The sequence below is a fragment of the Mytilus edulis genome, chromosome 4, assembly GCF_963676685.1.
Source record: "Mytilus edulis chromosome 4, xbMytEdul2.2, whole genome shotgun sequence".
NCBI classification, from domain to species: domain Eukaryota; kingdom Metazoa; phylum Mollusca; class Bivalvia; order Mytilida; family Mytilidae; genus Mytilus; species Mytilus edulis.
Window position 1 is genome coordinate 24,090,757 of NC_092347.1, and position 20,766 is coordinate 24,111,522.

Below are 20,766 nucleotides of genomic sequence, written 5' to 3' on the forward strand. Positions count from 1 at the left end.
GACGGACGACCGAACTAACAAACGCACGGATGCACAGACTAGAAAACATAATACCCATAAATAGGGCATACAAATTTATTGTTGAAAGGGAAAATAGTGATTTGGCAAAAATGAAAGTAAAAGGTAGAGATTACAGGAAGGCAGGACCTTTTTGGGGGCGTCGGGATCGGGTGTTTTTAAGCTCCAGATTTTGGGATTGATCCTTACGTGATACGGGAATATATTTTTCGATTTCGGGATATGAATTTCTTTAAATTCTGCATCTCGGGATTTCATGGTTTTAAGCCCTGGATTTCGGGATCAGGACCCCTCCGACCACCCCTCAAATTAGCCTTAGTCGGTCTTGGTCATTTATACAAGATTCATATCCTACCATTGGCATGTTAAGTGCCAGTCTGCCTAAGAATCAGGCAGTGGTGAAAACATGACCAAAAAAAAACCCACCCAATTTGACATTGATTTCAGTTCATAAAATGTAGTTATGCACAAAAATAACATTCATTTCTGTTTTCTGATCTGGTAATAGAAGATACAATTTGGTTGAAATGCACTAGAAATTAACGAATAAGGGGAGATAACTCTGTAATTTGCTATCATTCTAACCAATTTTCTAACCAAGTTATTTGATATTACCAGACACACACAAACGAAAGACCAATTATTTTTAACTCAGGATGATGATTAGTATTAAATAGCATGATTATCTTGGTGGGTTTTTTCTGATCATGTTTTGCTTTTTACCTAAATTGCCTGATTCTTACAAAGACTGGCACTTAATAAGGCTCTCAAAAGAAAAAAAACTGTAGATTGTCCTAGAAGCATATTTTATTAGACTAATAATGGTCTATATATAAGCAGTTACATTTATTTCATGTTTGAAACGGTGCAAATCTTAAATTTGATTTGACTTTTACCAAAAGAAGCATTGTAGCAAAGGAGAAGAATAATTGTGGTCTGAGGCCAGAAACAAGAAATAATTGAATTTAACAGAAAGGAAACAAATATCGGACTTTGGAAAAAGGGAGAGAGCTTTGCATACCTTTTATGAAATTCTCCATACATATATCTTTGACAAAAAATCATCCTACAATAGTTCACAAGCTGTATATGCCCGTGATTTCGCGGGTGTGTTCTAGTATTATTTATGACAACAATTTGTGATCCTGGGAACCTGCAGTAGTGTTGAATCAACTCTCCACTGATTTAAAGTTATGACCAGTGATGTAACAGAAGGTAAACAAACACACAAAACAGTACTCTTGTCTAAAATAAAGGTGGGATAAATAAGAACACATGTATAATCAACAATATTTTACTTTATCATGAAAAATTAATTCAACCTACAATCTAATATCAGAGATATAAATACATTAGTATATATATGTCTGCTAATATCGACTTGATTTACCTGAAAAAAACATTTTTCTTGTAATTTTATAATGTTTAGATGAAAATTTATCTTTCATACTTTTAACCTTCTTATACAGTCTTAGTATGCAAGTATTACAAGTTTGAATATTCAAGGAGAAAAAGCAGGCTCCTCTTAAGCTCACTTGTCTGTCACTATCCATTATAAATATTTTCAGAGATCTAACAGTTGAACAAATTGGCCAAACTTGGCCTGGTTGTTACTTGAGTATATTGTATGAATGTTATCTCGACACTATCTGTGTTTCTGTGTCAGTGTTTTTATCTGGCACTACTTCCGTCTGTCCGAAGGTTTATAATGTGTTAATCAATACCAATGCTAGTGGAAGGCTATAAAATTTATAATGAGGTAAACATGGTAAACTAGGTGAAACATTACTTATTTAAATTTATTACACCGTAACTTACTCTCTTACCCTCCTAACTTTCTTTCATTCCTTCTTTCCGTCTGACTGGCTGACTGATTATCTCTTTACTTATTTAATATTTACATTAAAAGCTATCTATAATAATAAATAAACAAGAATGTGTCCACAGTACACGGATGCCCCACTCGCACAACCATTTTCTTTGTTCAGTGGACCGTGAAATTTGGGTAAAAATTCTAATTTGGTCTTAAAATTAGAAATTATTATATCATAGGGAACATGTGTACGAAGTATCAAAGACTTGGAACTTCACCAAAAACTACCTTGACCAAAAACATTAACCTTAAGCCGGACGAACGGACGCGCAGACCAGAAAACATAATGCCCCTCTACTATCGTAGGTGGGGCATAATAAATAAGCTTTATTTTATAATTTAGAGTCGACAAGGTCTACAAACAAAGACAACATATTAAGCTCTAATGAACGTTTAACCGACATCGATGTCTAATGTATTATATACATTCTTGTAGGCGGAATCAATACATAAACAAGTAACTATTTGTTGATACCACTTTTGTTAAAATTCTTTAGACAATCATTGATATGGATAGTTAAACACACAAGTTACATACACTATACTCATGTTAATTAAAATTTACATGAAATGAACTTGTCCAGACTAAAAAACATTATTTAGTTATTGTTTTGCCATCATGGTAAAATGTTAATAAACTTTTCTTCAACTCGTGACATTGATTTCAAGATTGAATGACAAAAGCGGATATTAAGGAAAAACATACCTTATAACCCCTAAGTTGTAAGGTACACGCTGTTTAGTGTTAAAACGAATTCAGTAGTGCGACCAAGGACTCTTGTACTCTAGTTTATATTTGCATAAGCTGTTGTGATCACGGGAGTTACTCGAAGCCTTAAATTATATCGTCTTCGCATTTTTATTTTACGTCTTAATCATTGAAATAATCTTCATCTATTATTCATTGTACATTTCTTTTAAAACTAGCAATTTATAACCTCTTAATTGATTGACATCTTTAGGAGCCAATAATCAATTTTCATAAGACTTGGAAGCTCTTTTAATACCTTGACAATTTCACGGTAACATTAAACATGCTGACAAGTGCGAACTAAATCCGGTGCTTTATTTTTAATGAGGATCCTCATTTTCACTAATCCGTGATAAAATTATCTAAACCTTCTTATTAATACTTTAGAACAATATGTTCTTTCCAAACTTTAAGTTCTTTACAAATTTAAAAAAAAATACAGAAATTTACATTTTAAAAGTTCACATGTCCGAAGCGCTTTACTGGAATTTACCTTCAGTTCCAAATATTTGAAAGCCAAGCATATATGAATTAGAACCGAAACAGGGAAGAGATATATGACTCCAAAGGGCCGAAATCCAGTAAGATCACTTTTCCTGATGGAGTTTAAACCAATTTCTTAAGGATGTACTTGGGTATGGTTTTGGAACTTGTGTCAAATGTTCGGACTCCTTGGTGTTTTTCCATACAATACAATGTAAAATATTTTGCCCCATCACACCCATTTATTTGTTCATATATGATTTAATAGCTCATGAAAGGTTTACCAATTTTTTTTTAAAGATTCCTGATTTTCTTTCTTTTGTTTTAAGACCCAAATAATACCAATGCAAATATAAGGTAAAAGTCCGAGTCAGCCTTTTTCCGCCATATTTTAAATCTCAAATATCTCGAAAAGGAGGCCCATGACCTATCAATATTTTTAGCTTATCTTTATTCACAAAGAATTAGGTTGTGTTCTGAAGATATCTTCTATATCAAATCTCCGATAGATAAAAGAATTAGGTTGGTTTACTCAATTCAAAAAAGTCCATTTATTCCGTGCATAAACTTTTTTCAATGAAACTATATAATGGCACATGCATAGTTTTCTAATCTTTTCCTGATAACTAGTAGTGCATGCATTAATCGTAATCGTGACAGGTTATTGATAAATTGATGGTTTATGTAAAAATCAAATGTATAATCCGATTAATGGCAATTCAAGGTTGTAAAAAGGAGTCTTAGATGCATGTTTTTTAATTAGTTGCTATTGGCTTTGAACTAGCTGCCAGTAACTGCGAGTACTCTCAGATATATTTATTTAGTGTATTTTTATTATTGGGATGTACACGTAACTTAGTTTCCTCGTTTGAATTGTTTTACACTTATCTTTTTGGGGACATTTAAAGCTGAGTATGCGGTATGATCAATGCTCATTGTCGAAGGCCGTACGATGACCTATAGTTGTTATTTTCTGTGTGATTTGGTCTCTTGTGAAGAGTTGTCTCATTAGCAATCATACAACTTCTTTTGTGGAGTTTATACTTCCACAATAAATCTCTGTATATGTGATGAGATTTATTAAAACATTAACTCAGAATTTTCCATTGCTCATGCACTTATGGAACTTTCATTTGAATGTGATTAATATGGCTCTTGTTTTAATTTATTCTCTCGACAAAACCTAGTTCATGTACATACACAACTAAATATGGTCAGTCCTTGTCTAAACACCAAAAGCAATAAATTTGACAGAAACTACTTTTCAAAAAAGTGATTTATTCATAAAACGGAAATCGAACGAAATTGACGATAATGAAAACAAAATTACTTCAATAATGAAAACGACATGTAAATTTAATACTGTCAACTGTTTACGTTAGAAATAAAATATCCATTATCAATTTCCCATGGAGAAAATACAAAGAACAATACTGAATTAATCCTTCAGAGTAAATTTGTCTCTGTTTTGTTATCAATTATGTAGAAAACCGTATCTGTTACGCAAATAATTTATACTGAATTGTCAACATTTCATCTTCAATAAATTACCCTGCTGCATATTTAAATTAATTTCCTTATTTACATTGCGCTAATTCTGCACAGACATGGTCTCTTTTGACAACTTGCGATTTTTTTTTATTGAATTAAAATGAATACAAGCTGTGAATGCTATCTATTTTTATCGTATAACGAGCATTTTTATACTGTCAGATTTAGTTTATTTGAACATATTTAAACATATTTTATTGAACTGAAGTAAATTATACTATTGTTAGCTAAGTACTTTCCAGAAAGAACCGTTTTAAATAATATGTGGTGCATTGTCATTTTAGATTCATGCATCTCTTTAATGGTCTGAAAACCACGACAACCCTGAAATATATGGAGTAGATTACATACGCTGCATAGGTTTACTTTACTATTGAAGTGTAAGACTATTCGTGTGTCGGGTTAATTGGATGTAGATCTAAAGAAGTTTAAAAATCGAAACGACCCCTTTTTGAGTATATATAATGTATTTGCTTTTGGATTTTGTCAAATGCTTTGAAATATAGAAACAATGAAACATATTGCAAATATTAAAGTCATTTTATATACCATCATTCACTGACAAACATATAAAAAAAACAATTATAACAGCCTTTTTGGATACTTTAAAGTTCTTTGATTTTTGTTCATAGTTCTGACAGTTTATATTTTTATGTATATGTTGTGTACAAGTTGTAATGTTGTACAAATTATAATTTGTACAGATTTTTTGTACAAGTTATCAGTGTTTTTAGGAACTGCTTAACACTAATGGATGATGCAAACACACAGTCTTTTGTTTCACAGATTTCTGTCATATTTTCACAACTTTATCATACCTTCTAATACTGGGCATTAATACAAAAAACATTATAAGACCACAAAAAGACTTTTTATGGGTACGAATATGGTATAAGGAGAAAAATCAAATTAGAATTTAAACCATTCAGGTATCCTTATTTCCAGTTTGAGGACAAGGAGACTAGCACTAAATGTGAGGTTGAAGTATATACATTTGAATTTAAAACATTAAACTAGTTCATTTTAGAAGATAAACCTTTATCACCTGGTGCAAGAAGGTATGTGCCGAAAAACTTATAACTTGTACAAAAACCCTGTACAAATTATAATTTGTACAAACTTACATCTTGTACACAACATATATATTGGTACTTATTTGTTGTCCATTCAACAGTTAGTTACATGCACATGTATTTTAGTTGTAAATGTTTGGCTTTCAAATGTGCATCAACGTAAAACTGTATACTAACAATTGCATGACGGTAACATGAAAGTAATACATGTGCATCTTCGGACGGTAACAGTACACTATCACATGTGCATGACGGCAACATATAAGTAACATATGTGCATGATGGTAACAGTAAAGTAACACATGTGCATGACAGCAGAAGTTAAGTAACAATGGACCAACAGTATAACAGTGAAATTACAAACTAATAACCGTCATAAATTACACGAAATACTACCAATATTAGCCCAGCTTTTGTTATCTTCCGTAAATACAAAAATCTGGTTACCATTAAATATATAATGTGTTGTAGAGTCCACTTTTGTTCCAGCAGTGACCGTTGTAGGTCTCAGCGCATGATTTGAAGCTTTGTAGTAATTCGTATTACCGTTATTGTCAATAGGAAATGAAGAAAGAGAACTACTTTGTACACGGTAAACAGTATCACCAGAAAATATAAATATGTCACCTACACCATTAACGATTATAGCATCTATGTCTGTCTGTGGCATTGTCTGTCCAAAATGACTATCTAGTGATACAGTACTTATAGAAGAACTTTGAGTCAATGTACTATAGGTGTAGATCATCTGGTCTGAAATGGAAAAAAAATATGAAGCATAAACTCTAGAAGTTATCTAATTCTCAATATGATTTTAACTTCTAGAACCTAGCTAACAAAAACGCTTATTATTCTATGTGTTCATTGACAGGTTTAGATCCACGACTTATAATTGCGCAACATGAAAATACTTTGACAGCTAAAATTCCAATCATCTGTGTTTGGGGTTTACATGCAAATTTCCTAGGTAATAATTTGTATTTGATTTCTAGAGTCTGCTCATTCTGCATAGACCATATAAGAACAAAAGCGTCATTAACATTACATTTTTCTCAAATATCTTCACCTTACTTCCCGATTCTTTAAATTAGTTGTAACACGCTATACCCTGTTTTCGAATCCAATTAATGCAACACCCACATTTAGCAAAAAACAATGCTGTACTATTCCTCTTAATATTCTAATATTAGGGCTTTATAACATGTCATACAGAGAATGAAGAGATGTTGAGTAACATCTGCTTTGTGAAGTGTTTCCTATATCTTAAAAAAAAAAAAAAAAAAAAAAAAAAAAAAAAAAAGAAGGTCCATGAGACAACTCTCCACAAGATACCAAAAAAACCACAGAAATTAACAACTATATGTCTTACCTTTTACAAGCATTGTATTAGTTCCATCAGAATAACCAGCATCAACCTTAGAAGGTGCATCCGTAAATATATATGTCAAATGTTCCCGCCGAAAATTGGATGTTGTCAAATCATTTACAGAAGAATATATTTGAATATATTTGTCAAAGAATAACCACATTTCTCCATTACTGATGCTATATATTGCTGCATCTACTGAACAGGTATAACTAATGGTCGTTGTCGGGGAAACGGTGGTTGCTTTCGGTGACGTTTCTTGTGTTGTTTCATAAGAACTAAAATAACTTTTAACTATAGTTTGTGGTGTTGTTTCAATGGAGACTATTCCTTCGTGTGTCGTTTCTGGTATTGTGTTACATTTATCAAACTAGAAAGAAAGAAAAGATATTTTCTTTAAGCTTTTTCCAAAAAGGAGCATAGTAAGTGTTAAATATAATTGACGGGTTTCATTAATGTAGAATTAGTCGAAAAGTAACCATCGTATATTATACCCCCAGTCCCACTAGGCCACGATCGCACTACGATCTGTGAAAAAAATGCAAATTTTGATGATCGTAGTACGATCGTGTAGATCGCAGTAAGGTCATATCACGGTCGTAGTGAGGTCTTCAAGATCGTGATGATCGTGGCCAACTTTGAACATGTTCAAAACAATCACAGCGACGTTATTACGACCTCACTACGACCATCCATCACGTTCTCACCGCGACCCAACTACGCTTCCACTACGACCATACCACGTTTACATCACGCTGTTCAAGACCACAGTACGATTCTAGCACGCCCTTGCCGTCCTCATCACGCTCTTCTTACGACCTCACTACGTTCATACTAGACCATCATTCTCATTGTCATTTTCACATGAAATATATACAAATCGCTCCAGGTTTTGTTTCTCTGTATGTAATTAGTACTTCGTGTCCATTTTCTCTAATGGCTCAACCATGCTTCTCGTTTTCATATAGATTAGACCGTTGGTTTTCCCGTTTGAATGGTTTTAAACTAGTATTTTTTTAGGGCCCTTTATAGCTTGTTGTTCGGTGTGAGCCTAGGCTCCATGTTGAAGACCGTACCTTGACCTATAATGGTTTACTTTTATAAATTGTGACTTGGATGGAGAGTTGTCTCATTGGCACTCATACCACATCTTCCTATACCTATTGATACATCTGTGTCATCTCTGCTATCGTTCACTAAAATATCGTCGTTTGAGCTTGATGGACCAGCAATAGGTTGTAATTTAGGTTGGATTGGTCGGTCAGACATTTCTACTGGATCAGTTTTCGTTACTATCAGAGCTCCATTTGCCTATCATCAACTCCTACCACCACGCCCACGTTTTCTAGTAGATATTGATGGCATGGCTGTTTTGTTTCAGAGAAATCTACGTATTAATCAGAAATAGAAGAAGAAATGGAACTGTATTAATATGGAACATGATGTTGAAGTTATTGCTGAAAACCTAGAAAGATCGCGGTATGAACGAAGTATAGTCGTGGTAAGAATGTGCTATAATCGCAGTAGAAGCTTTGTAAGATCGTGTTGCAATCGGATAACTCGTCGTATGGTCGTAGTGAGAACGTGATAAGCGTAGAAAGATCTTGATAAGCGTAGTGAGGTCGCAGAATAAGCGCAGTGAGAACGTGGTTTAATCGTAGCGGGATCGTTGTAGAAGCGTGACGAGGACGTAGTAGCATCATGAAAGCAACGAAAATTTATATTTTCATGCCGCTCTTATTATTCTATTTTATTTTAGATCGCGGTGGGCGTGGTGCGATCGTGGTCTAGTGGGACTGGGTCTTTACATCGCATTACTCTAGAGTATGTGCTAAACGCTGAATCATTAGAAGCTGCTGACAAAAACCGGTCTTGACATGTTATCGATTGCGTTTGCATAAAGCATAACTAATCATTCCTTTCATTGAAAACTAGAATAAGTGGTCCTAGTACAATGAGTGTTGTAAATGTCAAACTGTTGGCGATAAGGAATTGGCTCTACAGAAGATTTAAACTTTAAGTACAGGCTTCAACTCATTATTATCAAGCTGAACACCAAATATGACATCACTTCCTTCAATAGAAGACAAGCAAACTTTGACGGAATTTTGTCAACAAATTATATACCAGGTTCACTGTGACCAGGTTATTATATGTTAAATGAATAGATTTTCATTTCCGATAATATATCTATCATGTTGTGTATGAAAAGTTTACTTTTCGAATTCCGCAGTTCGATTTTTTTTTATTCATTGATATATCCTAGAAATAAAATGCTTTTTATCAAGTTTTTAGCCAGACATGTTCATGTTGGTTGGCATTTATAAAAATAAAAACCGAGAGTTATATTGGCTGAATGTAAATATAATGTTTGAATAGAAAATATTTGCAATGAATGTTTCCACATTCTGCTTCTATGAGAAATGATGAAATGAAACTTTACTATTGTTTGTTTACTAAACATGACGTCAGTTTTGATTACACTGCATTTAATTGAATTTTATGAATAAAAGGAGTTGTTAGTTAACTGTCAATGAAAAAACGAGCACCAAACAGTGATGAACGACTTTAGAAACTATTTCCGTATTAAGAGTCAGTTAACTCTGTGCATATTTGTTGATATCTTCATTATTAGTACTAGGAGAGAAAACATCATCTATTAATTATAGCTATTAGATCTGGAAATTTGGAATTCGAACCCTTGCCGAAATGACATCGTGGCAACACCGCCTGCAATATGGCCAACGCCATAGACCACTCACATGTCATGCTGACTAGCAAGGTTATATAAAAATATGGCCTTCGTTTGTCGAGTAACGCTTCACCTCGTCGGCTTTATCAAAGATGGTCTCACGTGACAACGTGATGTTTAGTGGCTAGTACATGTAAACTGACAGGTTTATATAATCCGTTCCTCCTAGTTGGACTCTTCAAAATTCAAGAGTTTATCCTAAATTGAGGTAAATTATGTGGCCTTCCAAATACTGTTTCGATTCCTAAAATTACTTAAGACGCATTAACAGTCGAAAAATGATGAACGTATCATATAAACCCGACGGCAAATAAAATACAAGTTCAAACGAAAAAATATATACAAGTCTAAATTGAAAACAACGTCAAAATCAAAAATTGCGATGGCCATGGTAAAAAAAATACTGCAATTTTTATACGTGTGCATGCAAACCAAAGTTCTTGGTATAAGGGTTACATACAGCACAAACAACATTTTCCAAAAGACCAAAAAAGTGAAAAAGTATATTTTAACTAAACGCATTTATATGTTTGTTTGTGTGTGTGTGTGTGTGGTTAATGTATGTACCGAAGCTATACGCCATTTTGTCTACAAAATAAGAAATAGGAAATAAAATTGATAACGCGACACGTGAAACATTGTTTTAGACTGTTATATGAATATATATATATATTCTTCAATAAAACATTGGCTGCTTGCTGTGACCTTGACTTATTTCCCACGTCTCGTTTATGCGTCCTCGTTGGAAAGTACCATGTCTGATTTACCTGTGCTCATGCTTTTAACATCGCAATATAAAGAAATAAAACCAAAATGAAATTGTCCATTAATTGATTTCCTTTATAGTACTAAATATACAAACGTATAATAAAGTAAACTGCAATACAATTGCATATAATACTATTAAACATGAAATGACTTAAATTGAAATGTATACTTTCGATCTAATTATTACGCAGCTAAATCGATTAACTTTAATTTCGCTAGTTTTCTTTGATACATCATGCAATTAGTAATAGATACTCTCATCCGGTTGATTTCAAAAGTAACCAATACAATATAATACTGGAAAGAAAAGATAGCATCAGACATAATATATATTGTGTTTTTTCGCTTTTTTTTCTTCACTTTTCAATTAAAGCGAAATTGTCATTGCTGAATTAAATGTTTTAATGAAATAAAACTTTAAAAAAGACAATACTCTGATGTATTGGAAACCTTCTATGAATAGATAACTAAGGGAAATCTTTATGAAACTTTTTGAAAACGCCACACACGAAGTCACACTATAAAGGATAAGGAATAATAAAGCTACATTGTTTTTGGCCTCTTAATTTCGAAAATCAAAAAGGATCATAAATTTACTAAATAAAATCCTACACGAAATCAAACGAATCAAACTAATAACATGTATGTAAACAATTTTATTTCTTATGCAGCAAAAATACTGCAATCTGATTGGTTGACTACCCCGGTGTAAATAACACCCCACCCTTGTTCACCCGGGGATAAATAAAATTTTGCAAAAAAAAATAAAAAATTTTTTTTTCCCAAAATAAAGAAAAAAATAAAATTTAGAAAAAAAATAAGAAGAAGAAAATGACAATGTGCAGCAACATGGACATTGAAATAATATTACGCTGGAATTTTTCATTACCATTTTTACAATTTTCAAAATGGTTTCAAAATGAGTAAAGGAATTGTTCAGGGTGTATGAATTTTCAAAAACGGTGTAAAATCTATACACCCCTGATTACACCAAGATAACTGCGCGTCAGGGTGTATGAATTTTCAACAACGGTGTAAAATTCTGTACACCCCTGATTACACCAAGATAACTAATAGTACCTACGTTAAGCAATAGGCTTAGGCTACACATAACTTAAAATGTGTGGTTGCACAGTCCATTTTGATGTTAAAAAAGTTGTCCGACCACGATGGCATCAGTAAAACTGCTGTAGTATAGATCCAACTTTACTAGGATTTCTTAATTCCAAAGATTCCTTGTGAGCAGATATCCACTATTAAGAGAATCTTGAGAGGAATATCGTTTCAAATGGGGAACACATACTCCATAGGCAGGCACTGCTGGAATTTTGCTACGTAGAAATGGAAACTTCACAATTGGAAAGCAATTTATCTCCTACTTTTGGTCTCATCTGTCCATCAGTTGTTAATTTCTAAATGAAAGTCCAGATATGAAGTAGACTTGACTGTATCTGTTGTATCCTTTATTTAAAGTTTGATGGGATAGCATAGTTGCAAATATTTGAATTATTTTTGAGCGGTCATAATTTATATAGCAGACTTGAAGTTTAAAAAATATATAGTTTCATTTCAGTCTTACTTAGAAGCTCCTAATAAGTGACTATTGCAGAAAAACAAAAATATGAAATAAGGAAGACAAGATACCAAAAATAGAAGGGGCAAGCAAACAACATATAGATTAAAAAAAAATAACGTTGAAAAACAAACATTAGTCCAAGTCTATATCACACAGAATATAATAACCCTACAAAACAAAGGGGCGAACTAAGTAATATACCAAGGATTTAATCCATTTTGCGGTTTTATTTGACAAAATTACATTATATGGTTTAACCTGTTTCTTTGAACTAGAAAATTAAAAAATAGAAATATAAAACAAATATTTTTTATTCATAGGGAATGGACGAAAAATAATGACAGCTGATTAGAAACTTGCACAATAAACATGAACAATTCATTGTGGATTTTCCTTTTTTGAGTTACCAGTAATAGTGCGGTGACTGAAGGCAGATTTTTTGGAATTTAATCTCCCCACCGAACACACACCTACATAATATATCATTGGAAAGAGGAAATCGTGTACTATAATAATATGCCTGTCGTCAGGACTTGATGTGGTCACATTTTAAAAAAAATTGAGGTCAAAGGTCATATGTAAAAATCTGTGAAAGTTTGGGAGGGTTTCAATTTTGACATTTTTTTCTATTTCTAAACTCTACCTATATATAAATGATACTGTTTTGGCTTTAGTAATGTTTGTTTTTATACATAAACCTTAATCATTGAGATTTTTTTTATCAAAAAAAATCCTAAAACGACGTTTTATAAACAAAACTTCAAAAATCAAGTTTTCAACCTATAAAATGTTTAAAGCACCTTAACCTTATGAAAAATATCAATTTCAGGTAAAAATCAAGTGTCATGCAGGACAATACTTCAAAATTATTTTTTAAACTATCATAGTGGGTGAGTCATCAAAACAAAGCCATAGAAACTAATTAGTTTTATTAAATATTATATGCTTAAAATATTATGGGATATTTTTTATTACTACTATGAAGAGGAAACTAAAGTTTGAGTCTGAATTTGCCATTAAAATTACCTCAATTTCAAATAGTCTAAACTTCGCAAATTTTATAGATTAGAAGAAAATAAAATACTGAATGGAATATTTTGACATATAAAAATAGCTTCAGGAAAAACTATTTCAATTAAATGTAAGCAAACATACACATTTTTTCATTTTGAAAAAGGGGGGTTGAAACTCTCCAATATACTACCAGTCATTAAAACGACTTTTTAGAAAAAAAAGTGACCGTACGAAATTCTGACGACAGGGCAAAAACTAAAGAAGACATATTTGTCTTTAAGTTAAGACCATTTTTAGCCGTGTGTTATTTGGGGAGATTAAACTCACGATCTAGACGACTTTTTACACTTCTGTCACCGCACTATAAACCAACGACACATCAACAAATAATAAATGTAAATTGAATATTTGATCGCTGTTTAATACTGCTAAAGTCCCCTTTTTGGTGATTTATATTTTTTTATCTTTACTAACAAGGTTTTAAAAATTAGATTGAATTTACTCAGATATAGTGATACTGACATACTTGATTAAATTTAGATTAAGTGAAAGATATTTGAGTTAAGTTATGTTGGCCTTTCTGTCTGCAACGCATCACCACATCATTAGTATAAATCAATTTGGAACCCACATATGATCGATTTGACACATTTTGACTGAGCTATAGGTTCCAGATATGTACTTATTTAAATATTTATCATCTCTTCGATATGTCGAAAGACAAATTCACGAATTCCATTGTCTATAATTATGCATATAGTCTAGAGTTTGGTGTAGATGTCAGTTGTTAAGCCAACTCGGTTCATTCTAAATAAGATATACATTTCCTTCCGGAGAACCATATATCAATTTCTGGTAGATGTGAGTTAGCATGTTATAATTTTAATTAGTTTGACGTATTCTCTGTTGAAAATCGTATATTGATACAACTTATCTTGCTCATCTGCATTTATTTTTTTCTTATTTTCATGTTATTCCCGTTCGTGTATTGTCCAAATAATCTGTAATGTTGATAAAAATGAGAATGGAAATTGGGAATATGGGGTCTCACTGAAAGAAGATGTTAGTCAAATCCTATTTATGAAAGTATTGTCGTCTCACTGAAAAATGATGCTAGTCATTCTAAATGTAAGATGATATTGGGGTCTCAATGAAAGGTGGAGCTATGTATTGTGGTTTCACTGACAGGTAGTCAATTCATGTTTCGGCTGTTTTCTGCTCTTTGATCGGGTTGTTGTGTCCCTTTGACACATTTCTCCATTTTCATTCTCAATATATTAAGAAGTTATTGTGGGTTCACCGATAGGTGATACACGTCAATCCATGTTCAAGATGGTACTGTGGTCTCACTTACAGATGATGCTAGTCAATCAAAATTTATGATGGTATTGTGGTCTCACCGACATGTGATGCTAGTCAATCCATGTTCAAGATGGTATTGTGGTCTCACCGACATGTGATGCTAGTCAATCCATGTTCAAGATGGTATTGTGGTCTCACCGACATGTGATGCTAGTCAATCCATGTTCAAGATGGTATTGTGGTCTCACCGACATGTGATGCTAGTCAATCCATGTTCAAGATGGTATTGTGGTCTCACCGACATGTGATGCTAGTCAATCCATGTTCAAGATGGTATTGTGGTCTCACCGACATGTGATGCTAGTCAATCCATGTTCAAGATGGTATTGTGGTCTCACTGACAGGTAGTTCTAGTCAATTAATGTTAGAGATTGTGTTGTTGTCTCACCGACATGTGACGCTAGTCGATCTATATTTAAGTAGTACTGTGGTCTCACGTACAGGTGATGCTAGTCAATCAATATTCAAGATCGTACTGTGGTCTCATTGACAGGCGATGGTACTGTGGTCTTATTGACAGATGATGAAACTGTGGTCTCATTGACAGGCGATGGTACTGTGGCCTCATTGACAAGTGATGGTACTGTGTTATAATTGACAGGTGATGATACAAGTGATGGTACTGTGGTCTCATTGACAAGTGATGGTACTGTGGTCTCATTGACAGGGGATGGTACTGTGGTCTCATTGAAAAGTGATGGTACTGTGGTCTCATTGACAGGTGATGGTACTGTGGTCTCATTGATAGGTGATGGTACTCATTGACAGGTGATGGTACTGTGGTCTCATTGACAGGCGATGGTACTGTGGTCTCATTGACAAGTGATGGTACTGTGGTCTCATTGACAAGTGATGGTACTGTGGTCTCATTGACAGGCGATGGTACTGTGGTCTCATTGACAGGCGATGGTACTGTGGTCTCATTGACAAGTGATGGTACTGTGGTCTCATTGACATGTGATGGTACTGTGGTCTCATTGACAGGTGATGGTACTGTGGTCTCATTGACAGGCGATGGTACTGTGGTCTCATTGACAGGTGATGGAACTGTGGTCTCATTGACAGATGATACAAGTGGATCCATATTTAAGATGGTATTTTGGTAGTGTTGAACTGTTTTTTACCTTTACCGTAAATTTTCCATAAACAAATTCTATCTTTGAAGTCTTTGATAAACTACAAAGTAGAAACTTTAAATGGGACTTTGGTATCGATAAATTAAGGTGAGAACTCGTTACGCTTCCAATCTAATTTTAATAGAGTCTAGTTTAATAAACTCATCATAGATGCCAGGATTGAAATTTTGTATTTGCACCAGACTCATCAGTGACGCTCGAATCAAACAGTGTTAAAGGCCAAATAAAGTACGAAGTTGGATAGCATGGAGGACCAAAAATTCCTAAAAGTTTTGCCAAATACAGCTAATGTACTCTATTCCTGAGGTATAAAAGCCTTATAGTATTTAAAAAATTCAATGTTTTGTAAACAGTTAATTTGATTTATAATTATGACCATATTAAGGATAATTCATGTCAACCCAGAAGTGTTGACTAGGTTCATGATTCTCTTGGATTTGAAGACGCTCCGTTCTATTTTCTGTTTTTAAGACGTATTCGGTATGGTCGCGTTTCATACCTTTTGAATTTCTTTAGAACGAATTCTATTGGATGACGTAATCATTATTAGAATGAAATTAAGAATGAAGTGTTTTCAGTTCCTTGTAAGCGACTGCGGGACACATATAATCTGTATTCCAATCAAATTGATGCGCTAATTCAATATTAACACACACTATACTTGAATAGTTTAGACTAAATAAAGAATAACATACCATGTAACTAACGAATAAAACACTAATCCTTAGTAAAATTGATTTGGAAATATTACGTAATCCTTTAAATTTCCCACTGTTTCAAAACAAAGAACTAATAGTTGATTGAAAAAGTTCCGATGCTTGATAAGTTATTTTTTCTTGTCTATTTTGTCTTTATTCTCCTATCAAGTTATTTGTACAGTTTGTCATGTGCATGTCAGCAACATTTTAAAACTCAAATGTTAATAGGAAATAGTTTTTGTAACGGTCCAAGTGATAGAATTAGGTTAAAGGCATGAAATTGCGTTTAATACAGTTTTTAAGTATTAGGATTAAAACCGTACAATAGATAATAATAGTTATAGTTTTCAAATATCAATTTTCAATTGGGAAAATAATGTATTTGGAAAAGAACGTGTAGATATTTATAATAGAAAATTCATGCTTCTATAATAAGCTGTGAAAATCAACCGAGTTAGGTTAAATTGGTTTTCCTTTTATATTTTTCCTACTAGTAACACATCCGTTTTTGTACCTAAATTTTTAACATTTTCGATTCCATCGCAAATGTCAAAAAAATGTGGCATTCAGCGATATAGATTATTTTGATTTTCATGTTTCCTAGACAAATTATTTGTGTGCCTTTCCAAAGAATAAGAAACATCGTCAAGTCTTGAGTGTTCACCAAATGTCTTTCTTGTGTAACTTGAAATAAAAGCATCTGGTAGTAACATGTTGACCAAAAAGCAAAATGAAGAAAATTTTAGAAAGTTTTTTTTTTTTTAATTTATTGAATGGACTAAAACAGCTTCCTTGTTTTATCTTGAAAATAATTTGGATTTAGTAATCTACAAACATATACACACATATTCTTTTCTTTTCTCCTTCGAATATCTGCTTTTGTTCCAGTCTGTTTTCCTGTCTCGTAATATATACGTGTGATTGAATTGTATCATAATAGCTTATCTAATTATTTGCATGCTATGACATTCTATTGATAAATATTGTTTCTAAGTTGAAGACCATTTCAGTTTGACTAACGTGTGTAAAAAGAGACAGGGGAAAAGGAATAAGTATATAGATCCTGCTTCATATGTGGCACCCGTCATGTTGTTCGTGATAAGTTTACACATTCGGCGTTACGTATCATTCGAAATTGGCACAATCGACAAAAAGGGGACGGGATTGTAAAATAATTACAACTGGGACATACTCGTGGCTATCTTTAACACAAATATTTCATGACGATGAAACATCTGTGATTACGGCTGTCACTCTTCGAAAGGATTGCTAGTACTTTAAAATAAATTCATCGTAGAAACTAGGATTAAAATTTTGTATGCCAGACTTTTTCTAAGGTACAAAAAAACTTATCAGTGACGCCTGAATCAAAAAAGTTAAAAAGGCCAAACAAAGTTGAAGGGCATTAATTTGCGGACTTAAAATCTGAAAGTTTTTTCCAAATACAGTTAAGGAATCAATTCCTGGGGTAGAAAATACTTAGTATTTCAAACAATTCAAAGTCTTGTAGTTAATTTCTGATTTTGACAATTTATCAATGATTATTCATGCCAACATTATTGATGACCACTACAGCTTCAACTTTACAACTAATAACCTTTAGTTCAGTATCTTCTGGTAACCCTGGCTCTATCAAGGAAATCTCGATAAGGAACGCTGGCCAAGTGACCATCCACTGAATCACTCACTGATGAGTTGAGTTGGAACCCCGCACCTGGCGGATGAGTTTAACTTCAAAGTAAATTGACCATGATTGTCGGTTTTTTCTTCGTACACTCCAGATTCCTCGACCAATAAAAGCTGACCGCCAAGATATAACCCTAATGTAAAAGTGGTGTTAAAATGACCGGTGTTAAAATGACAACAATATATCATGCATAGGGAACGTTTTATATGGAATATTGTATTAACTTAGAGATATATACTCCATATGAAGGCTCTTCTTGAATGGTGTTTCGTAAAAATGGAACTCCACAATCGGAAAGCTGATCACGGTTCAGACATGAGAAAGACTTATTTAAATATGCAGTACCAAATAAATCTCCAATATGAAGTCTACTGATATGAATAAAGGAACAAGTTGAAAACAAGAGGATCACAGTTAGAATGGTGATTGTCTATTGAAAGACGCGTCCTTAAAACGTAACAAATATGTAATCGATATAACATAAGCATCCTGATGAGGTTAGTTTCAGAGATTTTGATGTTTCAATTAAATTTTACAAAGTATGATTTATTTCTTCCGAAAACAGTATGTATCAGTATCTTCTTAGATCTTGTTTTGTGTGTGTCTAGCCCTTTCTTCAATCATGTTTATTATCAAAACAAAACAAATGCCAACGTATATCGTAAGGAAAGTCTAGATTAGGATACACTGCTGCATAATTTGAAACTATATAACTTTGTTCTGCTCTATATAAACTATTGGTGACCTTCTGCTGTTGTCTGCTCTTTGGTCGGGTTGTTGTCTCTTTGACACATTCCCCATTTCCATTCTCAATTTTATAGTTGATGTCGAAATCTATATATCATAACACTAAAAAGAGTTCCGCGAAAGTTGAGTTCTCTGTCGTGTATAAAAACCACATCTCAGTCTTGAGTAGTGTAAATGTCGGAAATGTGATTAATTTCATGATAAAATCTGATCATCAATGGGTGTAAACAAGATGTTTCAACTACCAAGATAATGCAATGTTGATCAGCTTAAAATATTCCATAAACCAATATTGTAATATGCTATATTTATCTAGTTTGATGCTCAAAGAATATACCCCAATTTAATTTCGACGACAGTTAGGTATAGATTAAGGATGTATTCCCTATTCAAAATTCTTCAATATTGTAGCTTTAAGTATTAAAAAATATTATTCTGATATGTTATAATAGTTAAGATTCCACTTTTTGAAAATGCAACTGTAAATGTTTCATAGACTCGAGTATATTTTCAAAATTGTATTTCTCAAAAATTTAAGTACAGCCTAGAACCAGGAGAAGTTCATGTTGTTCTCCATGAACTATTGTAAAATGAGCCGTTATAGTTTTTTGCGGCACTACAGAGTTTTGATAAAATGATAAGGAAAAGACTGCTCTCCCTTTCACTTTTTAAATGACGGTGGTTAGTGAAGTCTTTGACGCTAGATAATTGAATGTGAATGGCATTTGACTATAACATGGAAGTACTGACTTAAAGGTTGAAGCGAAGACCTGAAAATTCTTCTTATACCGGAATTTCTTACTTGCAATTCTAGAAAAATAATATTAAATTGGCAACATAAAACATGCATAATGTATCTACACTTCTACCTCCCCTGATTGACACTCTTGAAATTAATAAAATTGAGAATGGAAATGGGTAATGTGTCAAAGAGACAACAACTCGACCACAACCAGAAAACATCTGTCGTCCACCAATGGGTCCACCAATGGGTACGTACTCTCTTTATTACGTGATACAATGACATTGAAAATAATCTTGCTGTGTTATATCCTTATTAAAAATTTAAATATTCAAATGATATGAAATAGACAAAAATATTTTTCTTTAAATAATTTTAATATAAGTTCACAAACTCTTATATCGTAAAAACTACCAAAATTTACTTACTTGATATACTAACTCTGTTTTAATGTAAGTCTTTTCCTTTTGATTGGAGACATATATTGCTGAACTGATATTGAATAAGACACAAAGTGTTACTGTAGAACTTATTTTATAAGCCTGGAATCCTTCACATAAATCATCTGAAATACATTTTGAGGCGCACTCGATTGTGTTGTAAGTATGGGAAACTGCACCATCTGATATAGTAGAACAGTTTATTTTGAAGAAATAATTAGAAATGATGTTTTGACTGACCACTGGAGCACAATAAATATAGTAGTACAACACATACCACGAGATGACAAAATTCAAATATTTCCAGATCATCTTTTAGATCTGTATTGTTCTATGTAATCCAACTATTTTTAATTAGCTAGGTAAGGCAGAATTTTCCAGCCAATGCACCGTGACTTCTTCTATAGACACGGCTCAGTTATAAAACAAAACAATAATTTTCCGATCCAGCTTTTAAAGGAAGATATGTCAATATCTATGAGATTTTACTATGATATCAAATACATATCCTGATTTTACCGATGCCGAGACTCATAGAGTTCGTGTGAAAGCCTAATCAAATAAAATTGTCTATCAACAATAGGAGAATGACAATGGTTTGTTATAATACAATCGTTTATATTGTTTGATGTTTCTTTTAATACCTTAACTTCAATTAAAAACAATCAGAAAAAAAAATGTGTTTTTATTAATAAAATGAAAAACATTTTATGATCTATGCATATTTGT

General features: G+C 32.9%; 1 protein-coding gene across 1 annotated transcript; it reads right to left on the minus strand.

Annotated features, from left to right (window-relative positions):
• Positions 1-4,482: 4,482 nt before the first annotated feature.
• LOC139519268 (uncharacterized) lies at positions 4,483-20,377 on the minus strand. Its single transcript, XM_071311232.1, has 3 exons — positions 20,026-20,377; positions 7,119-7,485; positions 4,483-6,502 (listed from the first exon to the last, which is right to left on the minus strand). Exons 1-3 carry the CDS (start codon positions 20,347-20,349, stop codon positions 6,123-6,125), a joined length of 1,071 nt encoding a protein of 356 aa, XP_071167333.1. The 5' UTR covers positions 20,350-20,377; the 3' UTR covers positions 4,483-6,122.
• Between the last annotated feature and the right edge of the window lie 389 nt (positions 20,378-20,766).

Coding starts and splice junctions, on each gene's coding strand:
- LOC139519268 (XM_071311232.1), bottom strand. CDS start 20,349: ATGATCTGGAAATATTTGAATTTTGTCATCTCGTGGTATGTGTTGTAC. Junction 7,486..20,025: donor AAACAGAGTTAGTATATCAA/GTAAGTAAATTT, acceptor CTTTCTTTCTAG/TTTGATAAATGTAACACAAT. Junction 6,503..7,118: donor TAATACAATGCTTGTAAAAG/GTAAGACATATA, acceptor TTTCCATTTCAG/ACCAGATGATCTACACCTAT.